Genomic DNA, 27,538 nt, shown 5'->3' with positions numbered 1-27,538 from the left:
ACAATGGGTGGAATATTTTGTACCTTGGGGAAGTTTTGACCTACGCTGGTAAAGAGAAGCTTAGGAGGTTTTTCCATGCAGGTCCCCACATCTGTACCCTAGAGTTCAGAGTGGGGGAGGAACCTTGACACAGGTAAAATCTTAAAGTGATCTATGATACAGAGTTGCTAGAGCCTTTTTGCCTGGCTTCAATCACTTCCCTCTCTGCAGTCAAATCACTCACCTATTCTGGTTCCTACTACAGCCTCTTCCCATTCCCACTTGGTATCTCAAACTACCAGCAGAACAGCTGTTGCTCCTTAAGCCTTGTCCGATAGTGACTTTTAAGCCACCAGTGCAAACTCTAGTGAAGACACAACTGACAACAGTGCATTTTCATTTGTACTAGTGCATCTTATCCTGGTGCTGAACCTGGGTAAACTGCACTAGTGTAAATACCTTTAAGTCTTCTACATTGGTGTCCTCCTAGAACAGACTGCCCCAAGCAGACTTTATACCCCCCACCCCCAAAAAAGGGGACAGGAGCCAGAGACTCCACAGTGCAAAAAACTGCTAGACTTCTGCAGACCACAGCTATTTTATAGGTTCCACTTTCAGCTCTGAACAGATTCAGTCCAGCAGCAGCCAGTGCCAAAAGCCAGAGAATTACTATAGGAAGAAGGGGCTGCTGGAGGACACAGCATTAAGCAGGGCCAGATTAGCCTATAGTGCCTGGTGGCAAATGTCTGGAGCCTGGATCTAGAATGAAACTTTGCCCAAGCCAACTAGGCTTCAAGTCCAGCTACAGTATCACTGCCTGCTCTAGAGCGCTGCCTGCGAGAGCCTCGTTGCTCCCGCTGCGCACAACAGACCAGCACAGTGCAAACGCTCACAGACTTCACAGGCAGCCCATCGATTTGCACATATACCCCAGCAGCACAGCTCTCACTAATCCGGTTTGATCTGCACCCCCCAAAGGCACGATTGCCTGAGGGGGAGAAACCAGGGAGGCAAGCTGAGGGAAGGGCTCAGGCAGGAGAGGAGCTAAGGTGGTTACACAGGGTCAAGATGGAGTTGGCCAGGAGGATCAGGCTAGGAAAGGAGCTGGAGGGGGCCCACTGAGGAGTTCTGGGAAGCAAGGGCCCTTCCTTGAGCAAGGAGAAGAGAAGAGATGCAGCTGAAAAACAAGATGGTCTGTGCTACAGTGCCGCTCCGCCCTACATACAGCTGTACCTCTCCCAGCTTCTTGCTGGCTGCTACTTCCCAGATGGAATCTAGCGCCTGCTGAAAATAACAGCACCCAGCACAGGCCAGGGGACCCTGCGGGAGGCAGGTGAACAGACAGTGGGTGAAAAGCGGAAGCAATTTTTCCCCAACGGTTCCCAAGCAGCAGCCCCTAGATGCAGACCTGAGGCAATCTATGCATTCTGGTGAACATTAGGCTGTTCCCTCCTACCTCTCCAAGGCAGTAACCCAAAAGGCAACAAAATGTGCACATGACCCTGCCGCATTCAGAGGCCCCGAGATCCTGGACTTTCAGCTTATCAGGATTGTCCAGGGCTCTGCACCACTTGCACACTCTAGGGTCGTAGGGCTGTGCAACGCACCACTCAGGTAAGCATGTGCGTGGCAAGACCCAGCAACAGTACAGTTCCACTGGGCCAAAAACCAGCAGGGGAGGAACAGTCAGTTGCAGCATCTTCAGTGCCAGCAGCAGTCTGGTACTGCTCCTCAGCCCAAAGACAGTTTCACAGGAAGTTTGTCTATACTAGACAAATCCATGCAGGGAACTCTCAGCTGGGCTTCAACCCATTTCTAGCATTCGTGTAAATCGTTGCACAGAAGATTCTTAGAGGAAAAATTTTGAATTCATTACACCCCCATCATAGAATATCAGGGTTGGAAGGGACCTCAGGAGGTCATCTAGTCCAACCCCCTGCTCAAAGCAGGACCAATCCCCAATTAAATCATCCCAGCCAGAGCTTTGTCAAGCCTGACCTTAAAAACTTCTAAGGAAGGAGATTCCACCACCTCCCTAGGTAACGCATTCCAGTGTTTCACCACCCTCCTAGTGAAAAAGTTTTTCCTAATATCCAACCTAAACCTCTCCCACTGCAACTTGAGACCATTACTCCTTGTCCTGTCATCTTCTACCACTGAGAATAGTCTAGAACCATCCTCTTTGGAACCACCTCTCAGGTAGTTGAAAGCAGCTATCAAATCCCCCCTCATTCTTCTCTTCTGCAGACTAAACAATCCCAGTTCCCTCAGCCTCTCCTCATAAGTCATGTGTTCCAGACCCCTAATCATTTTTGTTGCCCTTCGCTGGACTCTCTCCAATTTATCCACATCCTTCTTGTAGTGTGGGGCCCAAAACTGGACACAGTACTCCAGATGAGGCCTCACCAATGTCGAATAGAGGGGAACGATCACGTCCCTCAATCTGCTGGTTATGCCCCTACTTATACATCCCAAAACGCCATTGGCCTTCTTGGCAACAAGGGCACACTGACTCATATCCAACTTCTCGTCCACTGTCACCCCTAGGTCCTTTTCCACAGAACTGCTGCCTAGCCATTCGGTCCCTAGTCTGTAGCTGTGCATTGGATTCTTCCGTCCTAAGTGCAGGACCCTGCACTTATCCTTGTTGAACCTCATCAGATTTCTTTCGGCCCAATCCTCCAATTTGTCTAGGTCCCTCTGTATCCTATCCCTACCTGCCACTGTATCTACCACTCCTCCTAGTTTAGTATCATCCACAAATTTGCTGAGAGTGCAATCCACACCATCCTCCAGATCATTTATGAAGATATTGAACAAAACTGGCCCCAGGACCGACCCTTGGGGCACTCCACTTGATACCGGCTGCCAACTAGACATGGAGCCATTGATCACTACCCGTTGAGCCCGACAATCTAGCCAACTTTCTACCCACCTTATAGTGCATTCATCCAGCCCATACTACTTTAACTTGCTGACAAGAATACTGTGGGAGACAGTGTCAAAAGCTTTGCTAAAGTCAAGAAACAATACATCCACTGCTTTCCCTTCATCCACAGAACCAGTAATCTCATCATAGAAGGCGATTAGATTAGTCAGGCATGACCTTCCCTTGGTGAATCCATGCTGACTGTTCCTGATCACTTTCCTCTCGTGTAAGTGCTTCAGGATAGATTCCTTGAGGACCTGCTCCATGATTTTTCCGGGGACTGAGGTGAGGCTGACTGGCCTGTAGTTCCCAGGATCCTCCTTCTTCCCTTTTTTAAAGATTGGCACTACATTAGCCTTTTTCCAGTCATCCGGGACTTCCCCCGTTTGCCACGAGTTTTCAAAGATAATGGCCAATGGCTCTGCAATCACAGCCGCCAATTCCTTTAGCGCTCTCGGATGCAATGCATCCGGCCCCATGGACTTGTGCACGTTCAGCTTTTCTAAATAGTCCCTAACCACCTCTTTCTCCACAGAGGGCTGGCCATCTATTCCCCATGTTGTGATGCCCAGCGCAGCAGTCTGGGAGCTGACCTTGTTTGTGAAGACAGAGGCAAAGAAAGCATTGAGTACATTAGCTTTTTCCACATCCTCTGTCACTAGGTTGCCTCCCTCATTCAGTAAGGGGCCCACACTTGCCTTGGCTTTCTTCTTGTCGCCAACATACCTGAAGAAACCCTTCTTGTTACTCTTGACATCTCTCGCTAGCTGCAGCTCCAGGTGCGATTTGGCCCTCCTGATTTCATTCCTACATGCCCGAGCAATATTTTTATACTCTTCCCTGATCATCTGTTCAATCTTCCACTTCTTGTAAGCTTCTATTTTATGTTTAATATCCGCAAGGATTTCACCGTTAAGCCAAGCTGGTCTCCTGCCATATTTACTATTCTTTCGACACATCGGGATGGTTTGTCCCTGTAATCTCAATAGGGATTCCTTGAAATACAGCCAGCTCTCCTGGACTCCTTTCCCCCCCTCTTGTTATTCCCCCAGGGGATCCTACCCATCAGTTCCCTGAGGGAGTTGCAGTCTGCTTTCCTGAAGTCCAGGGTCCGTATTCTGCTGCTTACCTTTCTTCCTTGGGTCAGGATCCTGAACTCAACCAACTCATGGTCACTGCCTTCCAGATTCCCATCCACTTTTGCTTCCCCTACTAATTCTTCCCGGTTTGTGAGCAGCAGGTCAAGAAAAGCTCCCCCCAGCTGGCTCCTCCAGCACTTGCACCAGGAAACTGTCCCCTACATTTTCCAAAAACTTCCATTGCCCACCTCTTTCTGGAGCAGAAGGAAAAAAAACAAAACAGACTCAGTGCTGGGCATCACTGCTGATCCCACTATTCGAGTGGGGTAACTTTTCTTTTCAGAGGACAAGCCTGGAGACCCCAAGTGACTATTTGTATTAGGGCAGCTCCTGGAAGCTATGGCAGACTAGGGTCCCAATATGCAAGGCATTACACAAACACCTAGTGAGAGACAGTTCTTGCCCTAATGAGGCTACAATCTAGATTGACAAAGTCAGAGGATAAGAGGGAACCAGAGGCAGACAGGTGAAGTGATCTGCCCAGTGTCACGCAGCAGATCAATGGCAGAACTGGGAAATATAATCCAGGACCCCTAACTACCAGCTCAGTCCACTACCCACTAAGTCACACTGCCTCTAAATTCCCTGTGCTCTGCCAGGTGAATCCCACCAAACAGTTTCTGTAAAAGACAAAACTCATTCCAGTGGTACAGGAGGAATCACAAGGTTCCACAGCTTTTCTCTGGATGGGGTCCTCCTTGTTTTTTTTACAGACAGGCTTTTAAAATCCCCCCCACCAAGGTATCAGTCACTTCTGACTAATTACAGAGCTGTGAACAGCTTGCAAGCCTAGAAAGTGGTGACATTTAATTAACTTCACCTTGGAAGGAAGCTACACTTACCAAAGCAATACCTTCCTTCCAAGATGAACAAGTCATACTTGTAGAAGAGAATTTGCAAATGCACCAGTGCAGGCCTGAAGGGAAACTCACCTGCGTGAGAGAATTAAGACAGCTTTCCATCTCTACATCAGATTATTTTGAGTTAAGGCCAACTACACTGTATGTAAACAGGCCACTTTAAAATATGCACATGCCCTAAATACATTAATAAAATATTGGCTCAGAATGGGCTTCACAAAGGAGGTGCCATTGTGGTCTATCAGGTCAGTGCTACATATCTGATACCTTCCATGAATGATTTAGTCTTTTCTTAACAGAGTAAAAAGTGAAGTCCAAAAGTGGAGTAGTGTAGTTTACACTGCACTGTCAGCTCATGTCACAGGCTCTCATCTCCAAATGGCACCAGGGAAAATCTCTGCTTTTGTCAGTTTACCACAACTTCTTGATTTTATTTATTAAGGGCCAACAGTGTTCTTAGTGCTGACCAGGAGAGCAAGATACAGTCTTTTCCAAGACCCTGCAATCAGAACTGCTCACACAGAGCTTTGTGTAGGTGCCTCCTGATTCCATTCCACACACCTCCTGGGTGTGGTGTTCTGTCCCCTCTAGTGGCACCGAGGCCACTTAGAATTAATGAGTCTGCTACAGCCTCAGCTAAGAGCCATGTGGCTTTTAGCTCATGCAGTAGAGGCTCAAGCATTTAGCTCCAGAGATCACAGAATCACAGACTATCAGGGTTGGAAGGGACCATCTAGTCCAACCCCCTGCTCAAAGCAGGACCAATCCCCAATTTTTGCCCCAGATCCCTAAATAGCAAGGATTGAACTCACAACCCTGGGTTTAGCAGGCCAATGCTCAAACCACTGAGCTATCCCTCCCCGCATCCAGGTTCGATCCCACCCACCAACAAGCAGGGTCTGTCGGTGTTACACAGGCATCCACATCAAAGCTATTTGCAGGATGGGAGCCCAAAAGACACATGGAAGACCAGAAATCCAGAGGCAAGGACAGTAGTGGAGGGAGTGCATGCTAGTGGACAGGGCACTGGAATAGAAGTCAGAAGAGTGGGAGTTCCCTCCCACACAGCTCTTCATGTTGGCAAACCCTGCCTGGACAGGTCACTTTACCTCAGGGCCGCCATTTCCTTTCCCACTCTCTGTCCAGTGTCTACTCAGCTCTTCAGAGCAGGAGCCATCTCAACCGGTACGTGTACAGCACAAGGGGGTCTCCAGGCCACACTGTGGTACAGATCATCAAGTGTGGGTGATTTTTAAAGTTTCAGTTTATCAAAGTTATGTAAAACTACCTGTGTGGAAGCCCCGCATCACTGCTAAAACGCCAGTAAACCGGTTTCTCTAAAGAGGAGAGAGCAGGCTCTGAGGCGTAAACATTTGCACTTGCTAATTTATTGCTGCTGTACCTTCAGAGGCCTTGTTTACTGACACCCAAGGCAGCTATAACACGAGCTTCAGCACATTGCCCGTCCAGTGACCTCAACCCTGAGGTAAAGGTTCGACCCTCCCTAGATGGAGTGTTCAGGGTCTATAAACAGATAGGGAGTACTTGTGGCACCTTAGAGACTAACCAATTTAATACTTTCATGCAGTTGATAGATCTCCCCTCCATACGGCTAAATGCAGTGCCTTGCATAATGACAGGTTTCAGAGTAACAGCCGTGTTAAATTGGTTAGTCTCTAAGATGCCACAAGTACTCCTTTTCTTTTTGCAAATACAGACTAACACGGCTGTTACTCTGAAACATATAAACCAATAGTTTGTCAAGCTGGAAGTCTCCTTCAGGTCTCTCTCCTCATCACAGCTGAGGGTCACCAACCCCATTTCACTACAGAAATGAGAGGAGAGTTTTGTATTGGTGGGTAAAGGTGAAAGGAAGTCTTAGCCACTAACCCATGCTGCCCTGGATAAAAGCCTATTTTTAAAAACTTAATCTTTAAGATGTTTTAGGGAGATGGACATCAGTCACTTCTTTCCAGCTTCTTCCTCCTGCCACGAGTATAGGAATAGGAGCATTTAAGGAACTAAATCAAGTTTCCACAGCTAGTTTCCAATGAAATGGTCATTTGCATCCACAAGGCTGATAATAAAAGCTATTATATTCATCTTCCCCTCGCACACAAAATCCCATGCGTTATTAGGAAAATGAGAACCTCAGGAACACATCAAACCCAGAAAGAGACTCTTGCGACAGGCTGTGAGGCATCAGAGTCGACAAACCCAACATCTTTTCCAAGGCTCGCTGAAGAGTCGACCCCAAACAGATCCCCCCCCCCTCCCATGGAAGCCTCCCAAAGCTGCAAACAATGCTCCAAGTATTTCTCTTTTCCTTAAGGCAGTGGCGCTCAACCTTTCCAGCCTACTGTGCCCCTTCCAGGAATCTGCTTTGTCTTACAGGTCCCCAAGTTTCCCCTCACTTTAAAACCTATTTGCTTACAAAATCAGACATAAAAACACAAAAGTGTCACAGCCACATGGTTACTGAAAAACGGCCAGCTTGATCATTTTGTCTGTATGAAATTTCAGCGTGTACTAACAGTGCTTTTCACATAGCCCGCTGTAAAGCCAGGCAAGTACCTAGAGGAGCTGGTGTACCCCCTGGAAGACCTCTATGTACCCCCAGGGTACCCATACCCCAGGCTGAGACCCACTGCCACGCTGCTACTGGGGGAGAGGGAGCAGTAGCCTCCCAACACACAGCTCCAAGGCTCTGGCCCCAGCAGCCCTCCCAAAACGAAAAGCCAAGCAGCCAGCCAGTGCACCTGCCCCAGAGCCATGCTCCAAACACCCCTCCAGCAGGCATATTGGTCAGTCACACAGTCAACAGGCGGGAAAAAAAACAAAACCCCAGCGCAGGGGGCGCGGGCGGGGGCGCAGAATGCCTAATGCGGCTGCCAGCCCCCTCCAGACTTTGGGGGGTTGGGGGACAAGGGGACAGCCAGGAGCCGAGACCGGCCCACTCCATCGCCCTGGGTCGTCTGCGCCGAGGCTCGCCGGCGGCTGGTCCATACAGAGGCATATGGCCCCGCGGGAGCGGCCGCTAGGAAGGCTGCGGTTACCTCGCAAGACGCCCGAGTAGGCGGCGATGATGGTCTTCATCATGGCTCAGCGTCGGCGCCCCCCAGGCAGGTCCATAACCGCGCCCCGCTGGGGCTGGGGCCGGGGCGTCCGTGGGAGGCAGAGACCGGAGCGGAGCGGAGCGCAGCCCCGCACAGCCCGGCCGGCCGCCCCGCACCGCTTTATATCGGCCGGCCGGGAGGGAGGCGGCGCGCAGGCGCCCTGCCTGGTCCCCCCGCCCCTCCGCGGGGATTGTGATGCAGCCGCGGGGGCAGTGGCTGCTCGCCAGGGATGCACGGGGGGATGTGCTGTGGGGGAGGGGGGAGTTCGCTTTATAAAAATAGGTAGGTCGAACAATGGTGTTGCAAAAAGAGCCCGTGTGTTGCAAGGGCGGGAGGAGTGTGCAATTTCGGTGGCGAGCTCTTGCAAGCGAAAGGAAATGCTCTTCCGTCCCCAGTGGCCGGTGCCTGGAGCCGGCGGCCTGGGGGCCACCCGAACCGCAGGCAAGTTTCATGGGCTTCCCCTTCCCCTTCCCCCCCCGCCCCCGCTGCGCGCGCCCCGGGGAGTGGCCCGCAGGCAGCAGGAGCCAGACCCGTGGGTGTCCTCCCTGCCCCTGCTGCTGACTCGTGGCGCGGGCCCAGGGGTGCAGGGCGAACTCTTGCTCTGTGGATCGAGCCACACCGCTGTGACTGGGCTCTAGCCGCTTCCTGCGCCTTGGTTAAACGGGCTATGGAATGGGAGGAAGAGCCCCTGGCTGGTGTGAGCGCTGTGCGGTATTGTTTATCCTTCGTCTTATTACTGCGGTATCGTTAGGGGCTCTAGCCCTGGGCCAGGAACCGATTGTGCTAGGCGCTGTATAATGTGTTACGTAAAGGGCTTTCAGAGCGTTGGGAGAACAGCATTACAGAAGCCTCGAGATTATTGAGTACCTCTCATGTTCCCCACAAAGCTTTTGGATGAAAAAATACGTGCCAAATCGTGAATATTTTGCTGCTGTTGGGCACACTTTTTTTCCTCCTCTGATCCGTACAATGTCTGTGTTTAAGAAAATATTACTCTGAAATCCTTTATGGATGCTGTACAGATTTAATTCCAGATGAGGAATCTATACTTTTCAGCTTCTTGCTTTTCTCTGTGTGTGTGTGCGCACTAATTTAGTGTTGGAGTTCAAAGTGCTCTTTAGAAGTTAGAAGACCTTGGTTATCTTCCCAGCTCTACTAGGGTTTGATCCTTCACTGGCATTAACTACTCATTGGGCAACTTGGGCAAAAGGTGTTTAGGCCCCTAAAAATGCAGATGGCACCTAGTGAGATTTTCAGAAGTGCCCAAATGCCTAATTCCATCAGTTTCAAGGGGAGCTAGGTGCCTTTTGAAAATCCTAGTAGGTGCATCTTTAAGCACCAGCATATTTTTCAAAATCTGGCCCAAATCTGCTTCCAGTAGGAAATGTGCCATTGATTTTAGTGGGCGTTGGGTCAGGTCCTTAGAGTCCGATCCTGCACTGAAAGGGGAGTTTTTGCTATTGACTTTAGAGAGAGCAGGTTCAGGCCCTTCACTCCATCTCTCTGACTTGGGGATAATATTTATCCAACTTTGTGAAGCAATTTGAGATCTAATGTTAGTGCTGAACGTTGCTATTATTTTTCTGTATTTTCCCCACACTTCCAGCATGGGCTGCAGCAGTGCTAGCTTCCTCGAGCCACTTCAACCCTCACCTAGCAGCAACTACCTTTAGGAGTGAGCTTGAGTTATGTTCTTGCCCATGCAATCATAGCATCCCTGCTGGCAGGAGGGCAAGCTGAAACAATAACTTTCTGGCATGGGGATACCCATCTGTTAGGATCTGGTGTGAGATCAACAACTCATTTCACAATAAAGTGACCAGAGAGTCAACAGATGGTTATAGCTTTTGGTTGCTACCAGCCTGTGCTGGACTCGAATCAGTGACCTAGAGGTGAAAGGTTTTGGATTTCCCATAAGCAATCCCCTGAGCCATTACTGTATAAACCATTCGGTGCCAAAAGAGCATTTGAACTGTCCTGTTGACAGTCCCAATATTCTGTTGTAATATGTACCAAAAAGGAATATTGCAACAGTCTGTCTGGAAGCTCTGTTTTGCCCAGCAACTCCTGGGTGTAAGCTACAGCGATGTGTCCTGGATGGAAAAACCCATAGTTACAGTATACTTTAATATTATCATATAGAAAAGAGGATGGGCAAGGAGTATGGATTCCTGAAGCAAGCAGTGCTATGGTACGTTCTATGACTTGCATTATATAGGAGGTCATACTAAACTATTACAATAGTCTCTTCTGGCCTTGGAATCTATGATCATCTATCTATGAACATCTATTGCCATTTGTTTGGCGCTGACTGACTTAACTGTATCAATGAGATCATGCCTGTGTGCTTTCTCCTATGCTGTCCTTCAGTTGGGAGGAGCTCCTTATAAACATCTGCAAAACTAACTCTGTATCCTCCTTCAAGTCTTTCCTCAAAACTCCTCTTTGCCATGATGCCGAAAAAAGCTTGACAACAGTTAGGCTACTGGTAGTCTCACTGCCTATCAGGCTAACCATGCTGTTTCCTTGTATTCCCCCCATCAGTCTGTCTGTATCCATTTGTGGTGTCTTGTTTTGTAGTTAAATCAATGATTTTCAAACTTTTTTTCTGGCGACCCAGTTGAAGAAAATTGTTGATGCCCACGACCCAATGGAGCTGGGGATGCCAGGTTTGGGGTGTGGGAGGGGGCTCAGGGCTGGGGCAGAGGGTTGGGGTGCAGGAGTGGGTCAGGGCTCTGGGGTGGGGGTGCAGGCTCTGGGGTGGGGCCAAGGATGAGGGGTTTGAGGTGCACAAAGGGGCTTTGGGTTTGGGGGGCTCAGAGCTGGGGCAGGGCATTGGGGTGTGGGGTTGGGGCTCGGGCTTACCTCAGACGGCTCCCAGTCAGTGGCACAGTGGGGGTGCTAAGGCAGGCTTCCTGCCTGTCCTGACACCACTGACCACGCTGCGCCCCAGAAGCGGCCAGCAGCAGGTGCGGCTCTTAGTCTTAGCGGCCAGCAGCAGGTCCGGCTTCTGGCCGCAGCGCAGTGTCAGAACAGCTAGTACCACCAATGGGACTTTTAATGGTCCGGTCGGCAGTGCTGACCAGAGCTGCCATGACCCAGTGCCTTCCATTCCGCGACCCAGTACTGGGTCGTGACCCACAGTTAGAAAACCACTGAGTTAGATTGTAAGCTCTTTGGAGCAGGGACTGTCTTTTTGTTCTGTGTTTGTACAGCACCTAGCACAATGGGGTCCTGGTCCATAACTAGGGCTTCTGGGTGCCACAGTGATACAAATAATTGTAATGGATAGAGATGTGGTGTTCCAGGGCTAACTTTGTCAGATTTCGGTCACTGCACCCCATTAATTATATGAGTATAATTTTCCACCCCTGTTTATTTGCAGAAACAGTTTGGGTCCCTTAAAATTAAGAATCTGCAGCCACAAACTAGGTAACTAGATTGTCAAGTGACAGTAAGTGGGGGGCCTGAGTAACACAGCACAAAACTCCACCTGTAATTGCAATTGCAAAATGTGAGACCAATTTTTGAAAATTTGGCCTCAGATCTAGTACGGGTCTGCTTAATTCTAGCCTGTGAGCTTTCTGGGAACTGTTGCAATGGACCAGGATATAGGAAGTCAGGCCTGGTGGGCAGACCAGGAGTCAGAAACCAGAGCAGGGGGTCAGAGACAGAGTCAAACCAAGGGCTGGAGCCAGACTCACTAGCTAGAGGTGAGGCATAGAAGCAGGGATCTGGAACAACAACAGAAGTCAGGCAAGAAAAACAGTGTCCAATGCAGCAGCAAGACCAAGACTCACCAAGCAGCTGCTCAGACAACTTTCTGTCCTTCCTGGCTTAAATAGTGAGTCTGAGCCAGAGAGGAGATCGGAGATATCTCCTCCAATCAGAAGTTCTGTGGGTGGTACGTATGGTGAGCTAGGGTTCAGCGACCTACCAGGCAGTTGCTGTGGTCTGAGGCCTACCTGAGGACCATGGGCTCGGATTAGAGACCGGTGATCATTCAGACATGGTCTGCTTCTGTGTAGATGAGAGTGGGCAAACTTTTTGGCCTAAGGGCCACATCTGGGTATGGAAATTGTATGGCGGGCCATGAACACTCACAAAATTGGGAGTTGGGGTGTGGGAGGGAGTGAGGGCTCTGGCTGGGGGTGCAGGCTCTGGGGTAGGGCCAAAAATGAGGAGTTCAGGGTGTGGGAGGGGGCGCCGGGCTGGGGCAGGGGGTTGGGATGTGAAGGGGCAGAAGGGCTTTGGCTGGGGAGCAGACTCAGGGGTGGGGCTGGGGATGAGGGGTTGGGGGGTTCAGGAAGGTGCTCTGGGCTGCGACCGAGGGAATTGGAGGGCGGGAGGGGGATCAGGGCTGGGGCAAGGGCACAGGGCGGGGGCAGGGGTGCAGGCTCCGGGCAGCGCTTACCTCAAGCAACTCCCGGAAGCAGTGGCATGTCCTGCCTCCGGCTCCTACACAGAGGGGCACCCAGATGGCTCCGCACACTGCCCCATCTGTAGGCGCTGCCCCTACAGCTTCCAATGGCCACAGTTCCAGGCCAATGGGAGCTGCGGGGTTGGCCCCTGGTTCGGGCGCTGTGTGCAGAACCCCCTGGTTGCCCCTATGCGTAGGAGCTGGAGGGAGCGACATGCCGCTGCTTCTGGGAGCTGCATGGAGCCACAGGATGCTCAGAGTGGGGCAAGCCCCAGACCCTGCTGCCCAGCGGGACCTCAAGGGCTGGATTAAAACGTCTGAAGCACCGGGCTGTAGTTTGCCCACTCCTGCAGTAGATTGTCTGCACACTGCCTATGTACAATAGGACCCTGATTCTGTAGGGACCCTTAAGTGCTGTTGCAATAGCAATAATGAATAACAGCAATGTCAACATGTATTTGAATAATAGGACATGGGAAAGAAGTTGATTATAACCCAGATTCTCCCTGCCTTACTTGCATTAAGTAGTACCTTGTTCTGTAAGTTGTCCCATTCATGGAGCAGTGTATGACTCAACGTGAGTATGAGTGGCAGAATCGGATCCTAGATTTTTTTTTCTGTGATCTCTTCCCCCACCCCCAATAACCCATCCACCAAACTACTCACTTGTGAAATGCTTTTATAAATTACAGGGGGCTGCATTGGTGGATTTTTTTTTTTTTTTAAACAGTGCTGCTTTGTGCTCACATTACCGATTTGGCACAGATAACAACCCGAATCTCCAGCAGAGTCTTCCTCAAACAATGCCATTCTTTCAAATAACATACTATCAGTTCACTTAAGCCTGTGGGAGAACAGGTTTTGAACAGGTTACCATGGATAGCAGGCAATCTTTGGGGTTTGTACACCAAAACCATTTACAGTAGTAGCAGAAATCTTGAGGCGGCATTTTTATGTCTTTAGTAAACAGCAGGACCGGAAAAACAATGAGCAATAACAATGCACCTTTGTGCAGTGACATTTTTAATGCATGCTCTGAATTTTTAGGAATATTCCTATTGAATATAAAATAAATGCCGCCAAAGCTCTTGGTCTTTCCACCAAAAAGCAGCTTTTCTTTTGCAGTAATGTTCAGTGACTTTGAAAATATTTGAAAGGCACCTGTATACAGCAGTTTATGAGTCAGCAACAAGTTTAAAGCAGTTCTGTGGGCTACCTCACAATACAGTATAATAAAGCCAGGTTTTCAAAGTCAGGCAAGTGTAATGATCTGTGTGCACATCATTCACACACACAAATATCTAAAGTACTTACCCAAAGATCAGCTATTTGCCAATGTGTATGGCAATTTAGGGCTGCATATGTTAGGCACATTCAAAGGTAGCTGAGGTCAATTATGTGCATGCATTTGTAACTCTTGCCTTCTATGTATATATTTAAAATTTAGTTAATAGTGGACAGGTAAGCTAGTTAATATTTTCTGGTGTTGCTTTTATCGGTTTCTGGTTCCAGGTGATATTATTTTTAGAAGATTTTGTTTCCAGGAAGTTGAGTGAATGTATAACCAACCATGCTTGGACTATCACAAGGATTTGAACCCGAGACTATAGTGGAAGTGTAGGCAGAGCCAAGCCATGTTCTCTAGCATGGGTTACAAACTACAGTCCTTTTAGCCTCCTGCTTGCACTGTCAAGGTGCATCAACTCTAACACAGAGAGACCACCTCAGTCTCCTTGCCCATTCGTACCTTGGCCTCTCTGTTAAGCTGGTCAAGAAGGTGCCAACTTTGATGGAACTAGATATTCACATGAGTGAGTACTCGTGTGAGTAAAGGTTGCCGAATTGGGTCCTCAGGTTGTGTAGGAGCAAATATTCTTGTGATTTTGGACTCTTAGGTTTAAGTCAGAAGGCCAGAATTCTTATCTCATTTATGCAAGTCATAAATCTAGAGTAACTATCTTGGGCTTGATGGAGTGCCCCTGGATTTACATCAGTGTAACTAAGAATAGAATTGGGGCAAAAGATGAAGACCTCCTCTTTGCATGCTACTTCCTACCATCTAGGTTGGCTAAATCCACACTGAGCCAAACCCTTCTCATCTGGGTTACTCATGTGACTCAGGTAAGCATGCGTCATTCCAACATCTACAATACAATAAACCACATTTCAGCTGGAAACAGGGGAGATAGAAAATGTCACCCACCTAGAAGGAATAACATATCTTACTGAGTTGGCTTGATGAAAGAGCTGGAGAGAGAAAGCTGTATTGTATTTAGATAATATCACGAATTATTGTCTGTTAGAGCCCAAGTGTGTATCATAGGAGTCAGTGGGAGTTTTGCCATTGACTATGTTGGGAAGTCATTCAAGATCTGAGTGCATCAGGGAATGGGTGGATCCACAATCTTGGGATTTCCACATCAATTTTACTTTGAGCCCAGAATCCGCTACTGATAGCAATAGTAATTATGTATTTAATTTGAATAATGTAAACCACATTTTCAGTTACATAGCATAATAACTAGACAGTAAAAGCAGATACATAAATAGGGAATTTGAATGAGAGAGCCAGCAAGATTTATTTTGTCAAATTGCCAAGAAGACAAAACACACAGAAAAGTCTCCTTATAACTGTTGCTTTGGTTACTATTTTAGCTGCCACTCATTTTACTTATGCTGATGTCTTTTTGCTCTATACATTACATGGAGTCCCCGCTCGTGCTGATGCCTGATGTTCTGTGATCAAATGATATTTCCTGTGAAGGCATTTGAGTTAGCTCAACTACTTTTAACGAAGATGTGCCCACTTTCTCCATCAGCGAGTTTGGCACAGATTCCAGTGATTATTCACTCAGACTTGAGTGTAACATGATCTGCAAGATGCCATCTGTAGAGAAAAACTTGTAAGCCTGGAAACTAGAGATGGAAAACACCTATTAGGTCATCAAGTCCATCCCCTTACATTGCAGGATCATAGCCTGCAACATAGTTTCAAAGGTTTTGTGCAGAGCTAGAGGAAACTCCATGTGACCTTCTGCTATCTGACAGATTTTTCCCTTCTTTTTCTTAATTTTAGTGCTTAATAGATGTACCAGGTTGACAGATTTGATGGCTGAAGTCCTGTATCCACAGAACATCTCTGGAAGCAACAGTGACAGCTTCCTCACCCTACTTTGTCAATAGACCTCAACTTTAAAATGGAGGGACCACCTGTATAATGGAGAAAAGTAGCTTTTTAGCCAGTTCACTTACTACATATTGCCTCCTCCTAGCACTATACAAAGATAGGTAAGTGTTGCTATTCCTGTTTTACAAAACTTCCAATCCTGTTCCTTATACAGAGAGAAATGTTGCCTCCCTTAGAAAGATATTGTAGATTTCAGATCAATACATGATTTATACACACTCATCCTGCTCTCACTTACCCTTGGTTTTCACCATTGATTTCAAAGAAGACACCTCTGAATCACATCACTGAAAGTGGAAGGGGTGTGGGGAAGAGAATTGGGCCCCCAAGGTTTTGTGTGTGTTTGTTTACATTAGACACAACTCCAGTATTACAAACTGAGCTGTCACCAAGGATCTTTGAATTCAGCAACAAATCCAGGTTTTTCCATCTGTTGGAGCACATCATCTGTAATTGTTGGGTTGTGTCTGAAATGTCCTTTGTCAGGTTTTTTAATCTACGTAACAGCTCCAGAGCAGATGAACAGCAGTGACAGACCATGATGTTACGTAACGCTTGTTAAGAGGGTTTTCCTGCTGCAAGAGGTCTTGACTGCAGGACAGCAAAGACTCACTTGTCTTAAATAAGGGAGGCTTTGATCTAGTAATAGGAATAGCCAATTCCTTCCCAAGATTACTTGATTATAATGTGTGATCCTGGCCTCTGTAAAGAATAGAACAAAATTTGGTTTTATTTTTCATTCCAGGCATCTCACACAACATGTCAGCAGTAGTGCAATGTGGATGGGCATCTACCATGCCCTCAACAACAGCTCACACACACAACCATGGGAATTAATAATTATACTTTAAAATTCCAGGTCTTAATTCCAGGATGGCAAGGGACTGTACAAACATCTTTTCTCTCCCATGTCATCTCTGTGAGGTAGGTAGGTAGGCAAGTATTATTATTCCCAGCTTTCAGATGGGAGGAAGTGAGTATCTGGGCTCTGTGCAGGTGAACTCCAGCCTCCAAGTCAGAACCATGGAGGTTGGTGGGCCACTAATAGCTACTACTCAGAATGATCTAGTGGGTAGCAGTGTGGGCTAGTGAGCTGAGCACTTGACTGGGATGCAAGCATTTTTTTCTGATGTGGTCACTGGCCTGCTGTGTGACCTTGAGCAGGCCATGCCCCCACTCTGTGCCTCAGTTTCCCCATCTGTAAAATGCGGAGGATGATGCTGCCCTCCTTTGTAAAGCATTTTGTCCTGGATCCACAACGAAACTCGGGTGCTGTGATGCTAAGTGTCATGGCACCTAGAAAGTTACAGGCACAACTCTGTGATCTACAGAACTTGAGTTAAGAGCCCTATACCATGAATGGAGAGAGATAGGCACCTTCAAATATGATCCACAAAAGCCAGCACATTAGGCAGAGAGTTCCCTAAGCTAGCCAATGAGAGGCATGTGTCTTGCAGAGATAGGCCCTTCCCTGCAGCCCAGAGTTAGGCACCTATCTCACTAGCGATCCACAAGCAGGAACCCCCTCACCTGCAGTCAGATGGCCTAGGTGCCCAAGTTCCCTCTTGTGAGACTGCACTAGGTCCCTGTCTCACTCCACAGAAAATAGCCAGAGGAAGAGAGGGTGCCCCTGCCACCAGATAGCTTTCTGCCCAGGGGTTAGCATGCTCACCTGGGATGTGGCTGTCACAGGTTCAGTTCCTGCCTCAGGCAAAGAGGGTTTGAACAGGTGCTCTCCCCCCTCTCAGGAGAGCATTGGGATATTCTGAGGGGGGACTCCCTCAGTCTCTCCTTTGGAAGCTGTTCCAGTATGATACATAATTAAAGACTGAGTGGAGCAGGGGGACTGCACCCTGGGTTTGCTGTCTCCCAGGCCACACAGCCAGCCCCCCCACCTCGATTACTCTAAGTAGTTAATCCAAAGTTGAAGCTGCACCACAGGAAAGGCTGAGGGAATTCCATCACTCAGGGGTTAGCACACCCTCCTAGGTTTTGAACAGGGGTCTCCCCCTTTCTCCAGCTTTTGAACAGGACTCCATGCAGTAGGCAGCCTCTGAGCACCCCAAGTGGATTGGGCCCACCACCTGAGTTAGGCGGTGGAACACCTGTCTTCTCCCAGTTTGTGGATCATGTGGTGGCTTAGATGGGAGATAGGTGTCTGGACACCTAGAGTGGGGCAGCAGCCTGTGTGCCTAGGAAACTTTTACCCTGAAAACTCAGGCACTGAGTTTTACAGGGTTCAACCTAAAACTGGGACTAAGGTGTCATCCCAGATGTAGGGCTTGTCTACACAGCACTGAGGTCTGGATGATGGGGTATGAATTGTGGAGCCCCCTGTGTTTTGCTCTAATTGCCCCATGTAGGCCCTGCTGGCATGAACGAAAAGGTACCTAGTTCATGTCAGTGTAGTCCTGTTTGAAACTGGACTACATCAGTGAGGGGTAGGTACCATGTGGTTCACACCGGCAGGGTCTGCACAGGGCAGTTAGAGCACCATATGTTCTAACACTCACAATTCATCCCCCTATAGCCCACACTGCCATGTAGACAAGCCCTTAAGCATCAAAGTCTAGGGTGTAGGGGCACTTAAATACCTTTGTGGATCAGGGCTTTCTCAGAGATACATGGATAAAAAGTAAGAGTAGGTATTCTTATTACTCAAGCCTTTTATTTTCCCACCACCCATACCTTCATAACATCACTTGGATTTTAGCAAGGGGCTGTGTTTATGTTTTTAAACACCACCCTTATAATCTCCTGTTACTTAATGATCTTATCTAAAGTGTGCTTCTCATGAGAGTCCTTCAGAGAACTTGCTTAGGAAAAGGAAGATTACAAAGGCACTGGTGTCATCCCTCAGTCTTTTGGAAAAAAATTACCTTATGGTTGGCTGGTATGTGTTTACCACCCTATTATACAAAATGGGAAGTGACTGCCTAGGAAGGAGCACTGCGGAAAGGGATCTGGGGGTCATAGTGGATCACAGGCTAAATGAGAGTCAACAATGTAATGCTGTTGTAAAAAAAAAAAGTAAACATCATTCTGGGATGTACACCAGACCCTCGCTAGAACACGGGATTTGGGATCCACGTGGGGGCCGTGTTATAGCGGGGACCGCGTTAAAATGAATTGCAATTAAAGTAATTAAATTTGGGATCCATGGCCACGACCACCTTATATGCGAATTTGCATATATAATTTATAAACCAAGCACTAATTTAGAAGTCACTTTTGTTATTAGGTGCGCATTCTAGTGAAGGTCCGGTGTATTAGCAGGAGTGTTGTAAGCACGACACGAGAAGTAATTCTTCCACTGTACTCTGCACTGAACTGGCCTCAACTGAAGTTTTGTGTCCAGTTCTGGGCACCTGTTGGATCATATTAAAGAAGTTCTGTATTAAAATCACAAATGAGTTTGATTCTCCATAGTTTAAATTCCAGGGTATTACTAATTAAGAGGTCTCTTGGTTTCTGGTGCTGTTTCTCTCCCTCTATGTGTGAAACTTGCAAGCTGCTAATTGCATTAGTACATTCTAAGACAGAGTCTGTTCTCAAAGCAATTCACAGAGAGAGACTCAAAGCAATACTCTAACAACAGAAACAGCACCCAGAGACTCCCCGCCCTTTTGTTGTATTAACAATTGTGATTAAAATAGAGAGAGAGGATGTATGTGGATGGATGCTTGGTGTGGATAATAACTGAATGATCAGGGAGGTGCCAGCCTAAGAATGCAGTGTCCATCAGCTGAAGAAGGCGTCAAGTGGAAACACAGCCTCATGAATGGGAGAACCAGAGAACAAGATAACATCGAGCAGCAAGGAGCCGACAGGAATGTGCTATCTGCTGATTGATTCAGCAACAGCATGATGAAGCAATTCCCATAGACTGGCATAAGAAGAAACTCCTATAAAAATGGACTCTAGAAAGTGAGAACTTTGCGGGAGGGGGGGAGTGTCTGATTCTGCAAACCAACTTCCAGGAGCATCAGATGAGCATCTGACAAGACCCTGCTCCCTCCTCATGTCCAGGCCACCTGGCCAGTGGCTTGGCATGAGCAACTCTCAGGCTGGTAACTATGATAACAACCTTGCAGAACCTCTGTGTGTGTGTGTGTGAATGAATGAATGTGTGAATAAATATGAGATTGAATGGAATGTTATAACTATAACTAACTGCTCACTTTGATTCTTTCTGTGTTCACAATAAATGTGGTATTTTGTCTTTTCCTTTTTAATAAGATCCTGCTGGTTTTTATTTTATTGGTATAACATTTTGGTGGAGAACTGCGAAAGGGGGAATATTGGTAAAAAACCTCAGTTATTGTAAATATTGGTGTGCACACCGCCAGCTCTATTGAGCTAGGCATTTCTATTAGGTTAACCAGACCTGCTGGCCTCTGGGAAGGTAGCAGGGGACCTGCTGGCCTCCGAGGGTATGTCTACACTATGAAATTAGGTCGAATTTATAGAAGTCGGTTTTTTAGAAATCGGTTTTATATATTCGAGTGTGTGTGTCCCCACAGAAAATGCTCTAAGTGCATTAACTCGGCGGAGTGCTTCCACGGTACCGAGGCTAGAGTCGACTTCCAGACTGTTGCACTGTGGGTGGCTATCCCACAGTTCCCGCAGTCTCCGCTGCCCATTGGAATTCTGGGTTGAGATCCCAATGCCTGATGGGGCTAAAACATTGTCGCGGGTGGTTCTGGGTACATATCATCAGGCCCCCGTTCCCTCCCTCCCTCCGTGAAAGCAAGGGCAGACAATCGTTTCGCGCCCTTTTTCCTGAGTTACCTGTGCAGACGCCATACCACGGCAAGCATGGAGCCTGCTCAGCTCACTGTCACCATATGTCTCCTGGGTGCTGGCAGCCATGGTACTGCATTGCTACACAGCAGCAGCAACCCATTGTCTTGTGGCAGCAGACGGTGCAATAGGACTGGTCATCGTCATGGCCGAGGTGCTCCTGGTCGCCTGTGTGAGGTCGATCAGGAGCGCCTGGGCAGACATGAGCGCAGGGACTAAATTTGGAATGACTTGATCAAGTCATTCTCTTTAGTCCTGCAGTCAGTCCTATTGAACCATCTTATGGTGAGCAGGCAGGTGATACGGATTGCTAGCAGTCCTATTGCATCATCTTCTGCCGGGCAGGCAAGAGATGAGGATGGCTAGCAGTCCTATTGTACCATCTTCTGCCGCGCAGCCATGAGATGTGGATGGCATGCAGTCCTTCTGCACCATCTGCTGCCAGTCAAAGATGTAAAAGATAGATGGAGTGTATCAAAACAAGAAATAGACCAGATTTGTTTTGTACTCATTTGCAAACCCCCCTGCCCCCTGTCTAGGGGACTCATTCCTCTAGGTCACACTGCAGTCACTCACAGAGAAGGTGCAGCGAGGTAAATCTAGCCATGTATCAATCAGAGGCCAGACTAACCTCCTTGTTCCAATAAGAACAATAACTTAGGTGCACCATTTCTTATTGGAACCCTCCATGAAGTCCTGCCTGAAATACTCCTTGATGTAAAGCCATCCCCTTTGTTGATTTTAGCTCCCTGTAAGCCAACCCTGTAAGCTGTGTCATCAGTCGCCCCTCCCTGCGTCAGAGCAACGGCAAACAATCGTGCATCTGAGTTGAGAGTGCTGTCCAGAGCAGTCACAATGGAGCACTCTGGGATAGCTCCCGGAGGCCAATACCGTCGAATTGTGTCCACAGTACCCCAAATTCGACCCGGCAAGGCCGATTTAAGCACTAATCCACTTGTCAGGGGTGGAGTAAGGAAATCGATTTTAAGAGCCCTTTAAGTCGAAATAAAGGGCTTCATCGTGTGGACAGGTGCAGGTTTACATCGATTTAAAGCGTCTAAATTTGACCTAAAGTCCTAGTGTAGACCAGGGCCAAGAAGGTAGTAGGGAAGAACAGGTTAACCGGACCTGCTGGCCTCCGAGAAGGTAGCAGGGAGAAATAGTTTAACCGGACCTGCTGGCCTCCGGGAAGGTAGCAGGGGAAAAACACATAGATTAAGCTATGATTTCAGAATCTAGGCTGTGTCACTTGCTAAGTAATACTAGGAGTGACAAAGAGATTAAACATTTTAACATGGATATTTCAAAAGAAAACAGGGTAAGCCAGTACCAGAGGGAGGAATGGAGTCAGAAGGAACTCCAACCTCACCTTTTGTTTAAAAAAAAAAAAAAAAATTACACCTTTTAAACAAATCCTTCAAAAATTTGGGCACAGTCCTTGGACTAAACAAGCCCTAGCTGATGCCTGCACTGTTTCGGACCTAGAGGATAGATTGGCTCAGTATATCCTCATATACAAACCTTCTAGTGCTGCCAAAAGAGATGCAGCAGCAATTTGGTTGTTGTGGGAGGCATGTAAGGATTCTTCCCTCCGCTTGTCCTCATATAAAGATGAAAAGGCACAAACGGAAAAGGGAGCAGACAATTGGAAGGTGCTGGCTAGAAATACCCAAAGCCAGCTGAAAATAGTGAAAGAGACATTCCAGGAATACAAAAAGAGTGAAAAAGTTAACTCTGCAGAGGCTGGAGGGAATTAAGCAGCTAAACTTTGTGAAAATGTTAAAAAGGAAATGTGTTAGAGAAGAGCATTCTTGGTTTCTTTGCAACCATTCTGAAGAAAAATGGGCCCTTTTCCAAAGGAACGTCTGTAAATTAGCCAGGCAAAAATAAACTATCTGATTAAAATCATTTGACTGGACAATTTAGTCAAATTTGCTAAAAGAACATAAGGGGGTTCTATTGGAACTTAGCTGCCTCAAATGTATAAAGGGAATGTAAGATGTAAAAAAAAAAAAAAAAAAAAACCCCAAAAAACGAGCAGTGTGGAAGGGATGTTAAGGAAAAGAAAATGTGTATGTATCTATTTGTGTGTGTTTAAATATGTAAAGTTCTAAGGACCAATTGGTTTTGTTTTAAATAATGCCACTAAAAATCCATTTGACTCTTTGATTCAAAGTTGCAAAACTGACAGACCTTTTTGTTAGACACAGGTAATGAGTGTTGTTTGGCTTTGGGATTTGGCATTTAACCCTTAAAAGAAAAGGAGTACTTGTGGCACCTTAGAGACTAACCAATTTATTAGAGCATAAGCTTTCGTGAGCTACAGCTCACTTCATCACTGCATCAGATGCATCTGATGAAGTGAGCTGTAGCTCACGAAAGCTTATGCTCTAATAAATTGGTTAGTCTCTAAGGTGCCACAAGTATTCCTTTTCTTTTTGCGAATACAGACTAACACGGCTGTTACTCTGAAACCCTTAAAAGGTAACTCCATGCTTTACAACATTTAAAATGTTTTTAAGTTGTGGCTACAGCAGGGCAGTCAAAATCAGGAGGAAAAAAAAAATTCTGGATTCTTTTTGTTTGTTTGTTTGTTTGTTTTTGTAACAAAATAGCAGATGAGAGTTGTAGTAAAAAAAAAAATTAAAAAAGACTGTGCCCCTCTGAAGCAACAGCAGGGGTGAGGTGCACAAAACAAAAAGAAGCAATGTTAGAAACACTGAGCCTTAAAATGGCTCTGAGTAATCAGACTGTCACTTTGATAAAAGGTACATGAAAACTCTGTAAGCAAAAAAAAAAATGAGATAGTTACACCTTATGTAAAAATGGATCTGGATAATGTTATAGAAGTTAAACTATGGAAGGAATGTGCATTTGCCCCAGAACATGTGCAGGGTATATTGTAGAAGGGGCAAAAGAAATGCAAACATACCATGCTACTTAATTAAAATGCTATTCGGGCTCCAAAGGGAGCCACAATAGGTTGGGTTTTCTTTTTGTAGATTGCTGTGTGTTTTGGAAGCAGAAGTTAAAAAAAAAAAGTGATCAAAACTCTGGTGAAAGTTGATTGTGTCCCTTTTAAGGTCGGTTTCAGAGTAACAGCCGTGTTAGTCTGTATTCACAAAAAGAAAAGGAGTAGTTGTGGCACCTTAGAGACTAACCAATTTGAGCATGAGCTTTCGTGAGCTACAGCTCACTTCACGGTATGCATCCGATGAAGTGAGCTGTAGCTCACAAAAGCTCATGCTCAAATAAATTGGTTAGTCTCTAAGGTGCCACAACTACTCCTTTCCTTTTAAGATCGAGTCTCTGAGCTGCTGATGGCTTTAAATCCAAAAGCAGGAAGCGTCTGTGAAAATGCAAATGACCTAAATGATAAAGGAAGGAAAGAACTAGCAGCACAAAGGAGCTGCAGATAAAGGACACACCCGGTCAGCAAACAAATTGTCTAAACAAAAGGCATGGGATAACAAGATAATTTTAATAAATTTAATGATAATAAGTATCCCTGTAACTGTATGGTGTGTATGATTTTTGGAAAAACCCTTTAAGGTCGTATGGTAATGATGCTTCTCAGTTATTACCTGTAAATAAAACTTAAAGCTTAACACAGCAGGAAAAACATTATAAACTTGCTCTGCTGTATAAGAAGGAAAACTCAGGGATTTGATGACTAAACAGTGGGATAATTTCCCCATAACCCTTAAAAGATAAAAGCCATTGAAACCTGGCCTGCCTATAGAACAAAAACAGGAAAATGTGGGGGCAATTCCTCTGTTTTGCCTGCAATCAGCAAGGGTATTTGTAAAAGAAATATTTTAAGCAATAATCTGCCACCCCAAAAGGGGTAGAAACATGTTCTTTTTGTCTTTCAGAAAACCAGAAAAAGCTGATGCTAGCTGCAAAGCAACCCAATACCATGAATCTATTGTCACACTAGAAATTGTGTTTTGTGTTCTATGTTTTGTCTTGTGTTTTGTCTTGTTGCTAACATTGTTGTGTGTTTAAAACAAAAATACTAAAGACCTGCAGGTAATTAAAAATAAATTAAGTTCTCTGTCCCATCTACAGGACAGCCTGATACAAAAACAAGTACATGCCAATGTAGACTTGGTCCAAATTGGTCTGGATAACCTAAAAGCCCCGATGGAATCTTTGGCAATGGCTTAATACTACCACATGGCTTATGCATAAGAAAAAAAATTTAGAAATAGGAAACTACACAGCCATAGCTATGGGATGCACTGAAATGCAGATACTTGCCCTAGCAACTCTGGAACACAAAATGTTCTGGGTCATATTGGGAAATATTAAGGGTTTGATGCATTTGTTAAAACAAAGAAAGAGATCATTGTTTGACACTTATCAATATGAATGGATGCAATACGTTGTAAAACCAGACTTGTTAATGGGAGAAATTGTTCTCAAAATTGCACACTAACAGTCCCTGGAGGCAAAGGTATTGAAGGTTAGCCCACTCCCCATATTACACATAGCCCTGGTCTACACTAGGACTTTAGGTCGAATTTAGCAGCGTTAAAACGATTTAAACCTGCACCCGTCCACACAATGAAGCCCTTTATTTTGACTTAAAGGGCTCTTAAAATCGATTTCCTTACTCCACCCCTGACAAGTGGATTAGCGCCTAAATCGACGTTGCCGGCTCGAATTTGGGGTACTGTGGACACAATTCGATGGTATTGGCCTCCGGGAGCTATCCCAGAATGCTCCATTCTGACCGCTCTGGACAGCACTCTCAACTCAGATGCACTGGCTAGGTAGACAGGAAAAGAACCGCGAACTTTTGAATCTCATTTCCTGTTTGGCCAGCGTGGCAAGCTGCAGGTGACCATGCAGAGCTCATCAGCACAGGTGACCATGATGGAGTCCCAGAATCGCAAAAGAGCTCCAGCATGGACCAAACGGGAGGTATGGGATCTGATCGCTGTATGGGGAGAGGAATCCGTGCTATCAGAACTCCGTTCCAGTTTTCGAAATGCCAAAACCTTTGTGAAAATCTCCCAGGGCATGAAGGACAGAGGCCATAACAGGGACCCGAAGCAGTGCCGCGTGAAACTGAAGGAGCTGAGGCAAGCCTACCAGAAAACCAGAGAGGCGAATAGCCACTCTGGGTCAGAGCCCCAAACATGCCGCTTCTATGATGAGCTGCATGCCGTTTTAGGGGGTTCAGCCACCACTACCCCAGCCGTGTTGTTTGACTCCTTCAATGGAGATGGAGGCAGTACGGAAGTAGGTTTTGGGGACGAAGAAGATGATGAGGAGGAGGAGGTTGTAGATAGCTCACAGCAAGCAAGCGGAGAAACCGGTTTTCCCGACAGCCAGGAACTGTTTCTCACCCTAGACCTGGAGCCAGTACCCCCCGAACCCACCCAACGCTGCCTCCTGGACCCAGCAGGCGGAGAAGGGACCTCTGGTGAGTGTACCTTTTAAAATGCTATACATGGTTTAAAAGCAAGCATGTGAAAGGATTACTTTGCCCTGGCATTTGCGGTTCTCCTAGATGTAGTCCTAAAGCCTTTGCAAAAGGTTTCTGGGGAGGGCAGCCTTATTTCGTCCTTCATGGTAGGACACTTTACCACTCCAGGCCAGTAACACGTACTCGGGAATCACTGTAGAACAAAGCATTGCAGTGTATGTTTGCTGGCATTCAACCAAAATCCGTTCTTTATCTCTCTGTGTTATCCTCAGGAGAGTGAGATATAATTCATGGTCACCTGGTTGAAATAGAGTGCTTTTCTTCAGGGGACACTCAGAGGAGCCCATTCCTGCTGGGCTGTTTGCCTGTGGCTAAACAGAAATGTTCCCCGCTGTTAGCCACAGGGAGGGGGGAAGGTTGAGGGGGTAGTCACGTGGTGGGAGGAGGCAAAATGTGACCTTGTAACGAAAGCACATGTGCTATGTATGTAATGTTAACAGCAAGGTTTACCCTGAAAGAGTGTAGCCACTGTTTTATAAAATGTGTCTTTTTAAATACCGCTGTCCCTTTTTTTCTCTACACCAGCTGCATGTGTTTCAATGATCACAGGATCTTCTCCTTCCCAGAGGCTAGTGAAGCTTAGAAAGAAAAAAAAACGCACTCGCGATGAAATGTTCTCCGAGCTCATGCTGTCCTCCCACACTGACAGAGCACAGACAAATGCGTGGAGGCAAATAATGTCAGAGTGCAGGAAAGCACAAAATGACCGGGAGGAGTAAGTGGCGGGCTGAAGAGAGTAAGTGGCGGGCTGAAGAGAGTAAGTGGCGGGCTGAAGACAGGGCTGAAGCTCAAATGTGGCGGCAGCATGATGAGAGGAGGCAGGATTCAATGCTGAGGCTGCTGCAGGACCAAACCAGTATGCTCCAGTGTATGGTTGAGCTGCAGCAAAGGCAGCTGGAGCACAGACTGCCACTGCTGCCCCTCTGTAACCAACCGCCCTCCTCCCCAAGTTCCATAGCCTCCACACCCAGACGCCCAAGAACGCGGTGGGGGGGCCTCCGGCCAACCAGCCACTCCACCACAGAGGATTGCCCAAAAAAAACAAGGCTATCATTCAATAAATTTTAAAGTTGTCAACTTTTAAAGTGCTGTGCTTAAAGTGCTGTGTGGCATTTTCCTTCCCTCCTCCACCACCCCTCCTGGGATACCTTGGTAGTCATCTCCCTATTTGTGTGATGAATGAATAAAGAATGCATGACTGTGAAGCAGCAATGACTTTATTGCCTCTGCAAGCAATGATTAAAGGGAGGAGGGGAGGGTGGTTAGCTTACAGGGAAGTAGAGTGAACCAAGGGGCGGGGGGTTTCATCAAGGAGAAACAAACAGAACTTTCACACCGTAGCCTGGCCAGTCATGAAACTGGTTTTCAAAGCTTCTCTGATGCGTACCGCGCCCTCCTGTGCTCTTCTAACCGCCCTGGTGTCTGGCTGCGCGTAACCAGCAGCTAGGCGATTTGCCTCAACCTCCCACCCCGCCATAAACGTCTCCCCCTTACTCTCACAGATATTGTGGAGCACACAGCAAGCAGTAATAACAGTGGGAATATTGGTTTCGCTGAGGTCTAAGCGAGTCAGTAAACTGCGCCAGCGCGCCTTTAAACGTCCAAATG

At 47.0% G+C, this 27,538-nt stretch overlaps 1 protein-coding gene across 1 annotated transcript in view; it reads right to left on the bottom strand.

Moving 5' to 3' along the window:
- DGAT2 (diacylglycerol O-acyltransferase 2) overlaps positions 1 to 8,126 on the bottom strand; it is a 39,537-nt gene extending 31,411 nt beyond the window's left edge. Inside the window, exon 1 of the mRNA XM_073335039.2 lies at positions 7,964 to 8,126. Within this exon, the coding sequence (XP_073191140.1) occupies positions 7,964 to 8,006 (43 nt within the window). The 5' untranslated portion in view covers positions 8,007 to 8,126. The remainder of the gene's footprint in view (positions 1 to 7,963) is intronic.
- Positions 8,127 to 27,538: the final 19,412 nt, after the last annotated feature.

The sequence above is a fragment of the Lepidochelys kempii genome, chromosome 1 (genome assembly GCF_965140285.1).
Source record: "Lepidochelys kempii isolate rLepKem1 chromosome 1, rLepKem1.hap1, whole genome shotgun sequence".
NCBI lineage: Eukaryota > Metazoa > Chordata > Testudines > Cheloniidae > Lepidochelys > Lepidochelys kempii.
Note: the sequence above shows the minus strand (reverse complement) of the source record. Positions and strands in the feature narration are given on the sequence as shown.